Source organism: Polypterus senegalus, chromosome 4 (genome assembly GCF_016835505.1).
Source record: "Polypterus senegalus isolate Bchr_013 chromosome 4, ASM1683550v1, whole genome shotgun sequence".
In the NCBI taxonomy this organism is placed as follows: Eukaryota; Metazoa; Chordata; class Cladistia; order Polypteriformes; family Polypteridae; genus Polypterus; species Polypterus senegalus.
In genome coordinates this window covers 149452077-149469245 of record NC_053157.1, presented here as the reverse complement: position 1 = coordinate 149469245, position 17169 = coordinate 149452077, and the positions used below count along the sequence as shown (strand labels likewise).

Genomic DNA, 17169 nt, shown 5'->3' with positions numbered 1-17169 from the left:
TAATAATAATAATTCATTACATTTATATAGCGCTTTTCTCAGTCTCAAAGTGCTATCCACATGAGTTAATAAAGTTAATAAAGCTACTACCTACTAATAAAGCATACTAATAACTGTAAATCTACGTTTGCCCACCCCTGTATATTTTTTTGGAAATTATTTAGAAATGTCAGAAACCGAATGATACAATATTATCACTATTTAAAAGTCATAATACAGTACAATAACATAATGATTTTGTTTTAAAATATTAGGTATTACAATACAAGTTTTCAGCATATTACATCCATCCTTTATCCAATCCGCTATATCCTAACTACAGGGTCATGAGGGTCTGCTGGTGCCAATCCCAGCCAACACAGGGCGCAAGGCAGGAAACAATCCCTGGACAGGGCGCCAGCCCACCGCAGCAGCATATTACAATTTATCTTTTTTTTTTTTTTTGACTGAATATAAAGGTTACATCATATACCTAAATGGAAAATTGTGTCAGTATATTACAGCTAACAAGAAAAGTCCTGACTCTGGACATTCCACTTAAAACTAATGTGGAAAGTAGTGCCAAAGGAGTGCTGTAGAAGTTTGTAAACCATTTAAAGGACTTACAGTGAAGACTGATATATTATAGTGTACACTGCATTGATTTTGATTGTCTGAAAGTGTGTCACAACACTGTACAAAATGTAGCAAATAATTCATAATCAGTTCTTGCATTCATTCATTGTTGTTAGGAAGTCTCTCTTTAGTCTTTTGTTGCTTACAATGTAAACACACACACACTCAAGGACTGTGACCTTGTTGAGCAGCTGTGAGCCTCCATAAAAACTTAAGAGTTCTGAAGAGATGTGGTCATGATGTGGACTACATAGGGAACAATTCTCTATAGTCAGGGGAGGGGTGTTTTGGGGCCTGTTGGTTGGCTGGCAGATAAAACACAACCCATAAATCACTCTCATGATACCCAGGACGGGCATAGTTGGAGCTACTGTACATCTGGAGCTGGACCTGCTCATCAGTGGTACTCATCAATGAGCACCTGGTGGCTATGTGACTTCACCCACAAGCAATGTCAATTAGGTAACAGGCTAGAAAACTATTGTACTCAGACTGTGAGTATTCTGTCTATTGCTCTAATCTGTTCATCTATTTGTGAGGTTAAAAAAAATATGATTCATTCTTTAAAAGCATATCATCACGAATTACAAACTGAAGATTATCAAATTTTAGCAGCAAATTTTTTGCACTGACAAAAACTGAAGTATCAACCTGTCAATCGATTCAATATTACTTGTATTTACCTCCTCCAATTCACCGAATAAGCAATTATTAAAAATAAAATGTTTATAAAAAAGACAAGATTCCATTTTCCTAACTTTCTGTCAGCAATAAGAGTGTGATTTCATTCCCAAATCATACTTTTTAAGTGTGGTAATGTCTGCATTCATGAAAATGTAGTTAAAGTTGGGATAGTGGAACTGCTCTTAAAATCGGGTTAACTTCTCACTGTTTGAGAATGGTAACAACATTATAGCATTATAGACTCATTTTCATGCATGGGTTCATTTTACCACTGCTGGTACAAACCTTTGTATATTTTAGTTACCCATCTACTACACTAACCTGAAGGAATCCAGAAACAAAATTAATTAAGTTCTAGGAGACAGAAGTCCAGACTCAGCACAGACAGATCTCTTCTCATTCCCTTTCTTGAAGATTCTTGAAGACCAGTGGTAGAGGCTGCTTTATCCTGCCTCCTGCGAGTACAAAAGAGGAAACTTTAAATTAAATTGTTCACTCAAAATGATTTTAAAAATTGTAATAAACATTTTAGTAGCTTTAAAAGGTTAATGACAGCATCATTACACTTTCACTCACTTCAGAAACAAATATTTTAGAGGAAAAGTGCAAATTCTAAAAAGCAACAGTAATGTGTAGTATCAGCACTAACCCTGCTGATATCTCCATTAGTGTTGCTTATTTTATCTTTCTGTCCTGAATCTTTTTGTACTTGCTTTTACTCTGCCACTTGTAATCTTCCGAGTTGCATTGTAATTAAAATGTATTGTTCACACCCTTATTCAAATGGCTTGCTGCTTTGTAATATTTTATCTAAATCGTTCAAAAAAGTTGCTTATGGAAGTGTTAGAAGGAATTGTAACTGACTCAACAATGACTGGTTTGGCTGGCTAAGGTGTGTAAGTGCAGGAGTGGCTGGGAGGCCACTGGAAGGAATGCATGAACGGAGACACAACCCAGGAAAATTCTGTTTCTGCTCCATTTGGGAGGAACAATAAATGAACGGGTAATTCATCATCCACAACAAGGGGTGGCAGTGCTCTTCTGACTGGGTCAAAGTTTGGACACCCACAGTATTTTCTGAGATTTGTATTATGGAGGGGCAACCCTGATGGGATCCTTGGGTGCCACTGTTGGGGGAGGGCCTCCCTGTTATGAACAGCAATCATGTGACCTGTAAGTGCTTCCATCATAGAAGGCTGTAGCACCGCAAGTACTCACAGGTACATGATAAAAGAAGGCATCTTGCCTCACTTGGGGAGTTGGAGTCAGAAGGTAGTGGACAAGGGCTTGCCTGGAAGAGAGTGGAGTAAATACTGCATTGGATTGTGTTTGTGATTACTAGTATTTGGAGGAAGAACCTGTGAAAGGTATTTAATGTAGTAAAATGCGCTTCCTTTGTACACTTCACTGTGCTTGTGTCTGGAGTCTTCAGCGCCCCTTTTGGTTACATGTGCTAAACAAATCAAAAGGGTTTTCTGTGCATTATATTTACCTATTTACCTGGAGTGCCGCAGTGGCTACAGGTTTTCATTCTAACCCTTTTTCTAATCAGTGACCAGTTTTCACTGCTAATTAACTTTCCCCCCTTCACTTTAATAGCCCTATTTGAAGAGTTCAGCCCTCTAAATTGATTCCTGTCTTCATTAAATGAAAGCCAAGCAGAAATCAGATGTGAAACGAGCTAACAGATGACCAGCTAAACTGGGGCTTCAAACTCCAACCAATTTCACTCCAATCACTTTCTTAATGAGAAGCCAATTCTTGCTGTTAATTAAACCCGTTATTTAATTCCATGGCTTGTTGCTGCTCTCTCTGCCACAGCACACATTTTGAAGACTGTTGTTTTCTGATCTTTCTAAGAGCTCCGTCAAAATGTTCTGGTGACCTGAGAGATCAACCTTACCAAGACCATCACCTCTCTTTAATTTCAGATATTGTGTAATGGGCACAGGGGAGCTGGTCATGCGGTGCCTTGTTTTGTGTCTCATTATTGTTTGGGTGCTAAGTAAAGAAAAATAAACAACTATGGGGCCTGAGTCAAGTTAATTAAAAGATGTAATCAGCAGCAAAAACTGGTCACTAATTAAGAAGATGGTAAGAATGAAAACCTGCAGCCACTGCGGCACTCAAGGCCTGGAGTTCACCACCTCTGACCTATGGACTTGAGCGAAGAAGATAACTTAAGGACACAGCCATGCCATGCTGCTGTTTCTTACCTGTATATGCCAGTAACCCACCTCACATTTCGTTTCCAAATGGGTGTTGTCTCCTAAGTAAGAGTGTCTTGCTTCACTTTGGTCAGCAGTCGGCATTTGCCTTCAAAATCGGTTCTGATCTTTGCTCAAGACAACTGACCCCACTTTTCTTTCCGAGCATTTGATGGCAACATATGGAGAAAGATGTGTACTTTGAAATATATGTCCTTTGCACAACCAATTTGGATTCTTTCAGGCTGCTTCTTTATCTCAGTATTATTAAACACTATTGTAAAAAATAAAAGAAACCGTGACAGTGCCAGTGTTTGATCCTGATAGCAAGTTTTATTATATTCTTCAGAACGTATTAATTTGCCATACACTTGGCTGGTATCAGAATTACATCCACAAGCACTCTCTCAATCATGTAGATAAATTCCTCACATTCAGTTACAATCTTTCTGCTTTATTGGGACACCTTTTACACTGCTGCGGTGATAATTTCTTTTTTAGTGTAGACTACATATTACGAATGTCAGGATTATAATGGTTTTGTTCTGTGTATAGTAAAGATGTGTGCATATGTATTCATCTCAGTAAAACTTTTCTCATTACACTGCACTGGTCTCTACATGTTTTAATAATGGGATATATTTCTTTTATAATCTCACAAAAATCAAATATCCTGCATAACAAATGCAAAATGGGTTCTGTTTTACAGTAGCTATCTGATCAAAAAGCTTGAATTGCCCACAAGACAGCTGAATGTTTTGGGCTTGCTCTGAATTTGAATCTGATGAAGAGGCTGAAGCACTGGCATCTGCTTACCTTCCAATCTTTGTGTCTCCTTTGCCTTACCCTGGCTGACACTGTGAATTACTGAGCCAGGCATGGCTGGGTGGATTCATTTTTGTAACTTTATTGAGCTCTCAATGTTTCTTAAAAGAACAAATATTTTGAATCTAACAAGGCCTTTGCTTTTCCTTCAAATTTTCAATGAATAGATGTTTTTTTTTCAACAAATAAGGCTTTTAAATTCTAGTCTGCTTCACAGTCTGACCCACTTTTCATTTTTTTTGCCTCTTTCTAATAATCCCAGCTTTTGTTGAGAAGCAGTCCATTCTGATATTTTTTCCGCACCTCCAGTAGGGAATGCTATTACAGTAGAGACCGCCGCAGGGAGTGCCGTTATTGGAGACTTGCTGGTATTGTACAACATTCAGGCAAATTTTCTTTTTTTCTTGTACACTCCAGCTGCAAGATGGATTCTTTTGTTAGGTGAAAATTCCCTTCAGTTAAAATAAATCTTTAAAAGCTGCAGCTACTCTATAAAGTATCAGCAGTCTGCCATCTTCCCTGGCATGTTTCAATCCTGAATACACACTAAAGGTCCAGTCTCCAGCATCCTGGGCCACATTTGCCAAATGGCTTTTTATTCTATTCATATTAATTATGTCATATTCTTTAAAATGAGGGTTAAAAATTTCCATTACATCTCTCATTCTTGCAGATTCATTCTGTACAATATCTACAAGGTCAGACCATATGTAACAGCATGCAACAAAGCTCCTGGTCCAGGCTTTGGTCTTGTTAAGTCTGGACTACTGCAACACTGCAACTCTTTGCTAGCAGAATGAGGGCACGTGTCATCAAGCCACTGCAGATGATTCAAAATGCAGTGACCCACCTTGTGGTCAACCACACCAGGCAGGCAAAAGTCACTCCTCTTTACAGATTACTACATTGGCTCCCTGTAGCAGCACATATTAAGTTCAAATTCTTAATGCTTGCCTACAGAGTAGTCAAAGGGTTAGGACTTCTGTATATGGAGACGCTTGTGAGATCCTATGCTTCTTGTCCACTGCTCAGATCTAGCCAATCTCAATCCTGACTCTTATTATGTCTAATACCTAGCCTGTGGAACAAGTTGCTCACCTCTCCTCAAAACTATGACTCCCTCTATGTGTTTAAGAAGCATTTGAAGACACTCTTGTTTGGTGATTTTCTGTCTAATTGAGCTGTTAGTTTAATGTAACCTCTAAATTGAAAAATATTGTATTTTGTTCTGAGCTCTTCACTTGTAATGATTAGTTTTATAACTGTGATCTATAACAATGGTCCTTAAAAAGTCCCCCAGACTAATGCCTACTGATTGAGGATTGGCTGATTAATAATTATGGTGACCTCTTTTGTAAGGTTATTAACGAAAGAGGTAAGGATTTTTTGATTTTATATTATGTTATATTATTTCATTTTCTTTACTTTAAGTGTGGTTCTGGATTTTAATAAGGATTGTTTTAAATGTGTCTAATAAAGAGTAACAAGAAAGCATATCACCAGCATTCATTGACACTTGGCATAAGCAGAAAAGAAGCAAAACAATACCATCAAATACATATGTGTATGTAACTGAATAAGGAAGGGAGAGATGAGCAAAGACAGGATTCAAAAAGTACTTCAAAGCAAAAAACTAAACAAAATCAAAACCCCCAGTGTGCTTTCGCCCACCTTCAGACTTCTATATCCCCTGTCATCAGGTCCTTTTAAACCATAAGCTAGCAGTTGACAAGCCAAAAACCTTGGGCTCCACATTACCCTAAATAAACTTAAATTGAGTGAGATTCATAGGCAATTTAAAATCAGACCACTCCCAACCAGGGACTGCATGCTCCCCTTCGTGCTAGGAAAAGTTAAAGTCAATTTCCAAGACCTTCATGGCCTTAGTCTCTTTCTAGTTCTTTTAATGCAGGGTTCTTCATCTACTTTCCCTTGAGGGCCAGATTACCACAAGTTAAATTTTGGAAGGGCCAAGCATAATTCTTGGATTTCAGCGTTCACATATGAATGACATTAACAACATTAAAATTTAATACTGTGTATGAAAGGGTGTTTATTGACATTAATATTGATATTTAAAGCTATATGAATCACACGGGCAAAAAAAAAAAAATCTTTCAAATTTACCTTAGAATACCATTTAACTGAATAACAGTGGTCTGGACTATCAGTCCATTTGCTACATTTACAATACAATACAATACAATAGTTTATTTTTGTATAGCTCAAAATCACACAAGAAGTGCCGCAATGGGCTTTAACAGGCCCTGCCTCTTGACAGCCCCCCAGCCTTGACTCTCTAAGAAGACAAGAAACAACTCCCAAAAAAAAACCCTAGTAAGGAAAAAAATGTAATAAACCTTGGGAAAGACAGTTCAAAGAGAGACCTCTTTCCAGGTAGGTTGGGCGTGCAGTGGGTGTCAAAAAGAAGGGGGTCAATACAATACAATACACAGAACAGAACAAATCCTCAATACAGTATAAAAATAAAAAATTTACAAGTACGGAGCAGAATTTAACATTAGATGATATCACATAATATGATTTGGATTTGTTTAGAGTCCTGGAGACCTCATCCATCAAGCTGCCTCCCCATTTGGCCATTCGACAGCTGAAACAGCACTGGGCCAACCAATCCGATGAAAGGACCCCTCTACCCCACGATTCCTGCGATCCTCCATCAGGGATGATTTTACCTTAAGTAGGCAAAACAACTTGGCAGGTGCCACATTTGAGTACCGAGAAGAGAAACAGAATAGGTGAGGATTAGTAACAAATGATAACAATCATGTTACTTATGTTTTAGTGCTAATGACTAACAACAGAGACGCAGTCTGTATAGTTAATCAGCAGCTCTAGTCAGGATATGCTAAACTGAAGTAGTGAGTCTTCAGCTGGGATTTAATAGCTGAGACCGAAGGGGCATCTCTTATAGTCACAGGCAGACCATTCCACAGTTTTGAGGCCTTGTAACTAAAAGCTTGACCTTGGAATCATAAGCAGACCAGCATCTTGAGATCTTAATGTACGCTCGTGTTTGTAAGTCATGTTAAGTTCAGATAATAAGCCGGACCTCGGCCATTTAATACTTTATATGTTAAAAGGAGGATTTTGAAATCTGCCCTAAACTTAACCGCGAGCCACTATAAGGATTTAAGAACTGGAGTGATGTGTTCGTATTTTCTTGTTCTTGTAATAATTCTTGCAGCAGCATTTTGGATTAACTGGAGGCTGTATAAAGAACAGTTTGAACATCCAGTGAACACCACATTGCAGTAGTCAATCCTCTATTTGTTATAATTACATTTGTTACAATCACTTTTAATTTTAATAATACGGAATATACCCACCAGACCGCATATTAAATAACAAAATGATCCCAATATCTGCTAACACTCATTCTTGTTTTTACTTTACTTCTATTTTGCTTATATAAGATACTCATTTAACCACCATGACTGTATTTGTTTTCTAATGACTAAAATTGCACTTACTTGACTTTGCAGGAAAGGTAAAGTCAGGTTCATATGAGGCGAGGGTAATTTGTATACAATGATGGAGCTGGGTACTTGTAAGGGGGGAAACAATTGTATATTTTTATTGCATTCATAAGTGAAAAGCTTGACTCACATGCTTATGTAGTTGCAAACATTGTTAGAAAAAAAATAGCCAACCTTTTAGAAATTGGAAAGTGGACCTGGTTTAGTTTGTCTAAAACTGCAAAAATCCCACAGATTCAAGCGCCTGTTTAAACTTAGATAATTCTTGCATGTCTATCAGTTCTAATTGCAGAGAACCTTCATCAAGCGACATAAGCACCTGTTTGGCTTTTGATGCCAACTCTCCTCCCACATCAATTGTACAGTAAATGGATTACATGGAAACTGCGTCACCTCAGTTGGAATGTCAAAGCTGTGAAACTTCACAGCAAAGTTCACCCTTAATTTGTCTAAATATGATGTCATTGTTATGGTAATCTGTGTAGATGCCAAGTTATTTATTAAATCGTGCAGTGTTGGGAAATGAAACATTTTCCCTGTAGTCTAATCATTTAAAAACATGTCCAGCTTCTTTTTAAATCTGTTAAGTTTTTCTACAAGGAAAAGGACTCTTTTGTTCTTTCCTTGCTAACCAAGATTAAGTCCATTTAAATGTTGGGAGATGTCATTCAGGAAGGACACTTCTGCAATGAACTTCTCATCTAGCAGTTTGGATATAATTATCTCCAGTTTTTCAAGATGACAGCGATGGAGAAAAGCAACAATATCTTGCTTAAATGTACAAATCCTTTAGAGTGCATTGCAATTGCTTAACCACATAACATTGTTATGCGCAAGTAAATCATTGTGCTCGGCTGACTTATCACACTGGAGTCTGTGAAACAAGTGGTGATTCAGGTTCGAAGTTGCTTTCTTGAAATCAATCACCAACACTGTCCATTGTGGGTTTTTTTTAACTCATCGGTGAATGTTGCGCAAAGAATGCTTTGATGTATGAGGCAATGTAAAGATTTCACTTGTGTCACAAGTTCAGCCAGGCGGGCTAAAAGACCTTGCACCCTTCCTACCATGGAAGGGGCGCCCGCCATCTGTTACTAACACATTTTACTCATTTCAAATCTAGTCCATTCTCATTAAAAAATAAAACAATTTTCTGAAAAAATTACTTTCATAGTTTTCTGTCTCATGAATAGAATTAGACAGAGCAAGTCCTTGCATCGATCGTCTCACATACAAACACAGTTGTGTGATGTTACCACCATCGGTGTATTCGTCAATAGCTAGCAACTTTACATTGGCCTTTGTTAATCTTTCTAAAAGAAACTGGAAAACATAACTTTCTAGTACAGTACTTCAGCTAACCTCATGGTTGTGATATGGGACATTGGTATTTCCTACATGGATGAAGTTACAGTGTGCTCTTCCTTACTTTGTCGTCTACCACAAACTTCCCTATAGTAGCTAAAATGCATTCTTTCACAAACTGAGTCAGTGAACATGTTTTTCTTTATTTTTTTTTGAGAATTCGTGTTAAATGGAGGCAGGCTGATGCTGGCTTTTCTTGTTCTGAACATGACTGAACCAGGATAGCTCGTCTGCTTTCATAGCATGCACTTTATGTCTACAAACATCTGAGCCTGCTGGAAAATTTGTGTCAAAGTTTGGAGGCTTTTATTAAAGTGCCTTCTCTAAATGTATGCTTTTGTGACAGTAACATACTCGTTATGGAGCAGACATACTGGTTTTGTTAAACATGTAAAAACAGGTATTTCACGTTCCAGTCATTATTAAACTGCATATTTTCATCGTCAACTGTTCTCTTTTTTATTTTAAAGGCTGAGAAAGACACGTTTGTAGATATTTGCTGCGAGAGGAGTAGTGGAATCTCGGCACCTTGTGAAGCTTTGGAGCATGCACTTCAGTGGCAATTAAACCTGATGTGACAGCAAGGAGTGGGGCACAGAGAACATTTTCTATTTCTATCCAGCAAATTTGAATTTTGTGCGTTGCTGTTCAGAAACAAGTTCATCTGTAGTGATACATGCAGGTCGTTTGTGACCTGCAGGCTGCCAATTAAAGAGCCAATGACCAGTATAAATACTATTTGAGAAGTCCTCTGTCTGTCCGCATTTAGATACAGAGGTGTGCTTCGATAGCCAATGCAAGTTTCTCTCTCTCTTGACAGTGTGGTTTCTGCCGTGAATGTCCTCTGTCCTGTGCCATCTTGACTGTTCTGCCAAACTTCATGACATCTGCAACAACTAATTTTATATCTCACCATAGTCAGCTTTAACATGACAGTCAAAGTGTCTTGCACATTGAGGCAATCAAGTGGAGGAGGAGTGTAAAGTATGGTAGGAATGTTTGCCTGAAACATACCGACCCGCATTGCAGGAAAAGAATGAACTTTAACTCGGTTAACTCAATAATGCTGGTAATTTTATGAGGCTCCCACTTTATTTTTCTTACCTTTCTCTGTAGGATGAGGTCTCCATCTGTTAGACCTGAATCAAAGAAATATAACTGCATATACAGTATATTGACATAAAAGAAAATACTCAAGACAGACAAACAAAAAAAAAACAGATAAGCTGTTTACTGGTTATTTATAGTTTTACAAAATAAGTCTTTAAGAATGATGCTTGATGCTGTGTGGAGTTGTTGCTGTTGTTGCTCCAGGTTCAAGTAGAGGACTTTTCTTGTGTTGGAGTGCACTCTTTCTCCTTGTTATGTGGTATTTTGTTTTTTGGTGTGGTTTGATGCTACCTTTCTCAGCTCACCATCAGGCTCTTTAACGTGACCTCTGCAATTCCTTTCAGTCTTCTCTTACAGGGCTCATTCACTGGCACAGAGCATTACTAGTTCAGGGCATCCAGCTCCAAGGCTTTATGAAGAGTAGCTTCCATGCCAAAGAAAGGTTGTGAGCTCTTTGCACCACATTGGGTGGCTTCTCACCCCAAAGAGAACAGACTGTCAGCTTCAGCAAATAAAGAGTACAAATAGTCAGACTCCAGCTCCCCCCCCCCATAAAAAACCAAAAGAGATGAATGCAGCTAGTGTTGAAGAAAGGTGTCCTCTCTGGGGATTTGATCAAGGTCACTTGAAGTTACAGAACCAGTGTCTGCTCACTGTAGCATTATTTTGCCCATGATATCCAGGTAAGTTCAGTTTGGTGTAACAAGCCTAAAATGAAAGTCCATTCGGGCAACTTTTGTCTGAAGAAGCTTTTGCAAAATTGTCACCTCAACTCTGATTTACACTTTTGTTTTCAAATGAAGTACAGGACTGATACTAGTGCAAGCTGCAGTTCAGTCATTTACTCTCAAGTGCAAGTTTCGGGGTGCAACTGTATTTCTCGATCCCTATTAAATCTGCCGCCTTAATGGGCCTTATGTGCAACTAAAAAGCCTAGCAGAATGGGCAATGTTCAGTTTGACATACAGCATCTTCTCTTAAATTTACTTTCTAAATACCTGAATTCTGCCTCAAGAGGAACTCTTCTCCTCTATCCTGGAATAAACAAGACTATTTTTTAGTACAGAACGAAAACTCAGAATAAACTTAACAATGAATTTGTTTAGTGAAGTAACTTGTGAGGATATTTGCAGTGAACCAAAACATTAGCTATTGCCATTAATATGTTTGGATGGAGAGCAAAAGTCAAGTTAAACAGTCTCAAAGTAACATCAGCAATACAAATGCAATAGTATGCAATTATGTATTTTTTTAGCCATTAAAGCTAAAATAGTTTGGATAATCTGACTTAGTTATTGTGAGTCTTCAGCAAATAACTGCTCAGGCTTCCTGGGCATTCCAGTTTCACTGTAGGGAAACAATTACATTATTATTATTATTACCAAGATGTAGTGTTTCTTAGTTGGCTCCTCATGAGCTCATAGCATCAATTTACCAGCTTATCGCAGTACAGGATAGTGTTGAGCCCAGGCCAAGAACCAAACAAGGATGGAGAGCCATCCACCAAAAAGCACACCTGCTAACCCAGGACAATTTGCAGATGCCAATTAAAGAAACACATTCATTTTTTAAAAATGAGAGAAAACCAGAACAACCAGAGGAAATGCCACATAAACATCTGAGATCTTTTAAAACATACACAGACAGAGACCAGACCAAAACAACTCTTTCTGGAGCTATGACAAAAAAAGCACTAGCCACTGTGTTACCAATAACATTATTTTATTATTATAATTTTTTTTCCCAAAATGTATTTAGTTTAAAGGATATTTAGTTTAAATGGTTGAAGACATGTATTCCTTATTGCTGTAATATGGTTACTGCAAAGAAAACAGAATTACCTAAATAAAAATCAACTGTACCAACTGTATTTTTGGAATAACTGCCATTTACAAATTACAAGTAATAAATAATAAATACAATTTACCAAAATTCACAATTATTAATTGAGAAATAGTGTATAATGAATGTCAATATAGTTAGGAAAATAAATATTAAGTAACTGCTGTAGGGTGTCAAAATTATTACTATACTCCTTTTTATTGCATTGTGAAAAATTAGCCATGATAGCTTTCATGATGCTAGCAAATAACCATAAACAAAAAGAATGTACTGATGATTTACCCGAGCCACCAATTACAGTGGTGAAAAAAACCTCAATGCACAGAGGAAACAAATTATCATGGTATATCCATATTAGCAACTGCTGCCTTTTTCAAATTCAAGAAGTTCCTCTTTTTCTTCTTCTTCTTGACAGATTTTTGCAAAGACTCTTCTTGTTCTACTTTAGGACGAAAGATGAAAACCTCCTTTGTGTCTGAAACGTTCAATGTCTCTGTTGTAGACTCCACAGCAGTGATGTGATTTTCAGAGACAGAATGTTCCTTAAGATTGTAAGGGTTCTCCAAGTGTGGAAAAGAAACTTGTTTCAGTAATAGTCCTTGCTTCTTCTTCAAAATGCTGAAAAGGGGCACAATATATAATTTGAGTCAAAGCAAATGAAAACTTATGGAAATGGAAACACTAGAAAGTATGTTTTAAATAATGATGAAACTATTTTCCTTTGCTACTTTATATTTCATCCAATTCATAAATGGCATTTTGTTTAGCATAAAATGTTTGTTTTCTGTTAGTAATGATGCGGGCAGCACGGTGGCACAGTGGTAGCGCTGCTGCCTCGCAGTTAGGAGACCCAGGTTTGCTTCCCGGGTCCTTCCTGCGTGGAGTTTGCATGCTCTCCTCGTGTCTGTGCGGGTTTCCTTCCACTGTCCAAAGACATGCGGGTTAGGTGGATTGGCGATTCTAAATTGAACCCTAATGTGTGCTTGGTGTGTGGGTGTGTTTATCCTGCAGTGGGTTGGCACCCTGCCCAGGATTGGTTCCTGCCTTGCGCCCTGTGTTGGCTGGGATTGGCTCCAGCAGACCCCCGTGACCCTGTGTTCGGATTCAATGGGTTGGAAAATGGATGGATGGATAGTAATGATGCAAATGACTTATCTCTTCATGCTGCATGTATATAGTACTTGATATAGAGCACAGTATTAATGCAGTGCTACTAATGCTTACATAATTCATGAGAAGTTACATTATACTGGATCTGGCTCAGATGCATGCAAAATATACTGAATCAGAAAGGTTGTGCTTCCACTATAATCTGCAACATCTAGATCAATATTAATGATTTCATTAACCACCATGTCTGATTATTTACTTTCCTGCACATTAACAAACATACTGGGTAACTTTCCAAAATGTCGTAAGAAGAACTATCCCACTTACAGCCTTGTACGGTATATGTTTATTTTTCTCTGTAAATGAATGGGTGACAATTACACTTTCACTTATCTACAGTGTCTTCTTACTCAATATCAACCTCCTGTGGCCTTCATTGCTCTAATGCTGATCGATTTTTCACTAAGCCAGTGTGATATTCACACCTTTTTGATACTTCTCTCAAAAAATTTCCTAAATCAGATGAAAAAGCTTTTTGAAAAATACAGTAGGAAGAGCCTTCACAACTTCACACCTTGCAGTATATGGAAAGCCACCCAAAATCTCTTTACTAATTAATTACTACTATACCTAAATGCATGCTGTGTGTTTTATTCTTTTGAGAGAATAACATTTAAAAGCACTTAGAAAATGACTCTCAAGTTAATTCTGCAAAAACATTACACATTCTTCCACTATGCTTTTTAGGTTTTCAGAAATGTTTGAATATTTAGTAGCAGTGCTAACAACAAGCCTGAAAGGAATGCCATTCCATAAGTATGATGAAGATGAAGAAATCCAAAAAGTCAGCTAAGGGCCTGTCATAAAATGTTTCTGATCAGTGAATAGCACATATAAAATGCCTTTTAGAATTTTGTTAGTGAATATGATCGCATTGTTGTACTCTAAAATATTGGACCCTACGATAGTCCACAGTGAGAAAAGCGCTATATAAATGCAAAGAATTATTATTATTATTAAAGACTTCTCATTTTAAAGAAAGACACAAATCAAGCTGTTATAAAATTTTATACTGAATTTTGTATTAAATAAATTAACAGAGGTCTTAGCTTGGCATTCAAAACAGTATAATGGGTACAATAGTGCCATGTCCTCTGTCATGAAAAATAAAAAGTATAACAAATATCTGTTTTCAAATAAAGGGCTTTAAAAGTTATATGTCAATAATGATGAAGTAATATAAAATGTATTATTATTAAAGAAACAAAAACTATTATTTGTAGGAGAAATATTAACATTTCAAAACTGATGCACTGAACACAACAGTCCTGGGCACAAAGCAGAAAATAACCACTGTGCATAGTGACACTCCATTATAGTGACCACCCATATAGGGAGTTGTCATTTACCTAAGCTACTTGTTTTTGGTAATGTAGTAGGAAAAGTGGATCAACTACAGGAAAACCTACACAGATATGCAAGGAAAAACCATGGACAATAGCCAGGCGTGGGATTCAAACCCAGGCGGCAGCACGGGCGAATAACTGCAATACTAGTGCTGCCCATTATGGAAAAAATACAATGCATTATATTTTTATTTATTTAAAACAGAAGGAAAATCAGGGCTCTTTCAATAAATGAAAATTTTTACAAGTTGAAAGAGCAATAGCATTCAAAATGTACCAGTAGTGAAAAATATATTTTAATATAATAATAAAATAAATAATAAAATATGAATAATATTAAAATAATAATAAAATATGAACACATTTTGTCTTTCTTTTTAAATTTGTTTTTGTATCAATAGTAGACATTGAGTAATTTTGCATTGCCCGATTGGGACTTGGGTTGAATTCACTGAATCTAAGGGCTATATTAGCTTACAAAAATTTGGTAAACAATATGCCATAAATATTGGCTGATTTAAATCATTACATTTTTTCTTTACTGCACCTTGCTGTGTCCAACTGCTATTATCTGCTAGCAGTCTTTGTTTTAACTGAACAGAAGTGCTAAAAAACATTTAAAATGTTTGGTATATATATTGAATAAAAGTATAGATAGATAGATAGATAGATAGATAGATAGATAGATAGATAGATAGATAGATAGATAGATAGATAGATCTTTAATTTAAATAATTTCATAAGTGGCATAAATGATTACATGGTGCTTTACAAAAAAAGCACACAGAATGTGTCTTTATATGAATGTTAGATTTAAAGTGTTACTTTAAATGCTTAACATGCTAGTGTTTTTATTGTTTCCTTGCAAAATTAATATAACTGACATTTCTTTCATTTTTCCCATGCCTGAAACTAACGCAGTTTGTGACTTAACACTTCTGTCTTATTCTTGATCCCAAATCTGAGAAAAATATTTACTTTTCATATAAGCCAGGTACTTTTAGAAGTTATAGTGTGCTATTACTGAGTACAGGGTTATAAGCTATTTTGAAGTGTTACCCTGAATTAAATGTTCTTCATCTGTGTAGGCTTTAAATCCTGAGCTACACAACAGTAAGTTATCCTAGAATTCTGGTGTGCATTCCCTTTAGGGCCAGTTAATTTTATTGGTTGAAATGAGAAAGACAGAATGTCAAAGAGACACAATGACCAACAGCAGTAGACAATCAAAATATATTACTAAGTAAACTAACATGAGATCATAATCTATAAAAATAACTGCAAAAATGCTGATGTAGAGAGAGTAAGCATCACGTTAATGTCAGTCGTTTTAATTATGATTGAATTTGTTTAAGACTTTGGTGACCTCATCATCTAAGGTAATTGCCTTGATTTTTCATTTACAAAGGATAAATGTTGAGTATGAATAGTTGTAATAACTGAGCAGATGAACAGTGCACAGAGGAGGATGAGGAGGAGATAGCAGTCTTTCAATCTACAGTAGTAAGAGCATGCAGAGTAAAAGATACTAGTAAAGGAAATCAGATAAATAAGGTAATTTGCACTCAAGTGACTTGTGATGTGATGTGAGAGACATATTCTTGTTAGAAAGGGCCACAAAGAGAAGTGCAAAACAAGCAAATCATCATGTGAAAGCTTAATCTGCAAGTGTGAGGGAAAAGAAATTAAATACAGAAGAGAAAGTCATTGCTGTATAAAGTAAAGGTCACTACAAGTGTATTGACAAACAACAGCTTTTCACCAAGCCTTCTGCTGATCTAGTTAATCAAAACTATTGCAAAACACTGTACACTTGGAAATACTCCAATGAACTCAGAGAATTAATCTCTGACTTTCATAATGGATATAATGAAAGGTTATAGCCACTGAAGCTGGGGTTTATTTATCTTTAATTATTTTTTCATATATACCATGCAGATTTTATAATTTTCTGCTAAAACTGGCAATAGCTTGTTTGAATGTATTTGAAGAGTCCTGAATTGATCATTTATTTGGGACTGATTTTCTTTTTTTTTATCTGGTTTACTGCAAATCATGCTTTGCTTTTTTAAATACTGTATTTCGTTTTTTAGGACAAAGTCTCCTTTTAACTTTTGTTATGTGGTCTGTGTTTAATAATACTGTACATTAAATTCAGCATCCCAGTATGGTTGAAACTGTAACTATTTTCAAATTAAAATGGGATAATGTCTATTTTATTATATTATACATTTAAATTCATACAAACAATATATTTTCACACATACATTCACTGAAATTATTAAGCACACTATGCTAAAACTGGGTATGGCCTACTTTTTCTCCCAAAACAGCCTTAACTCTTTGTAGCCTGGATTCCACAAGATGCTGGGAACATTCCTTTGAGATTCTGATTCATATTGACATGATAGCATCATACAATTTCTGCACATTCATGCTGCAAATCTCTTCTTCTACCACATCCCTAAGGTGTTCTATTGGATCAGCTCCAGAATCTGGGAAGGT

The 17169-nt window shown here is 36.6% G+C and overlaps 1 protein-coding gene across 1 annotated transcript in view; it reads right to left on the bottom strand.

The window, feature by feature from the left end:
* Positions 1-12011: 12011 nt before the first annotated feature.
* LOC120527721 (limbin-like) overlaps positions 12012-17169 on the bottom strand; it is a 220501-nt gene continuing 215343 nt past the window's right edge. Inside the window, exon 22 of the mRNA XM_039751471.1 lies at positions 12012-12766. Within this exon, the coding sequence (XP_039607405.1) occupies positions 12487-12766 (280 nt within the window). The 3' untranslated portion in view covers positions 12012-12486. The remainder of the gene's footprint in view (positions 12767-17169) is intronic.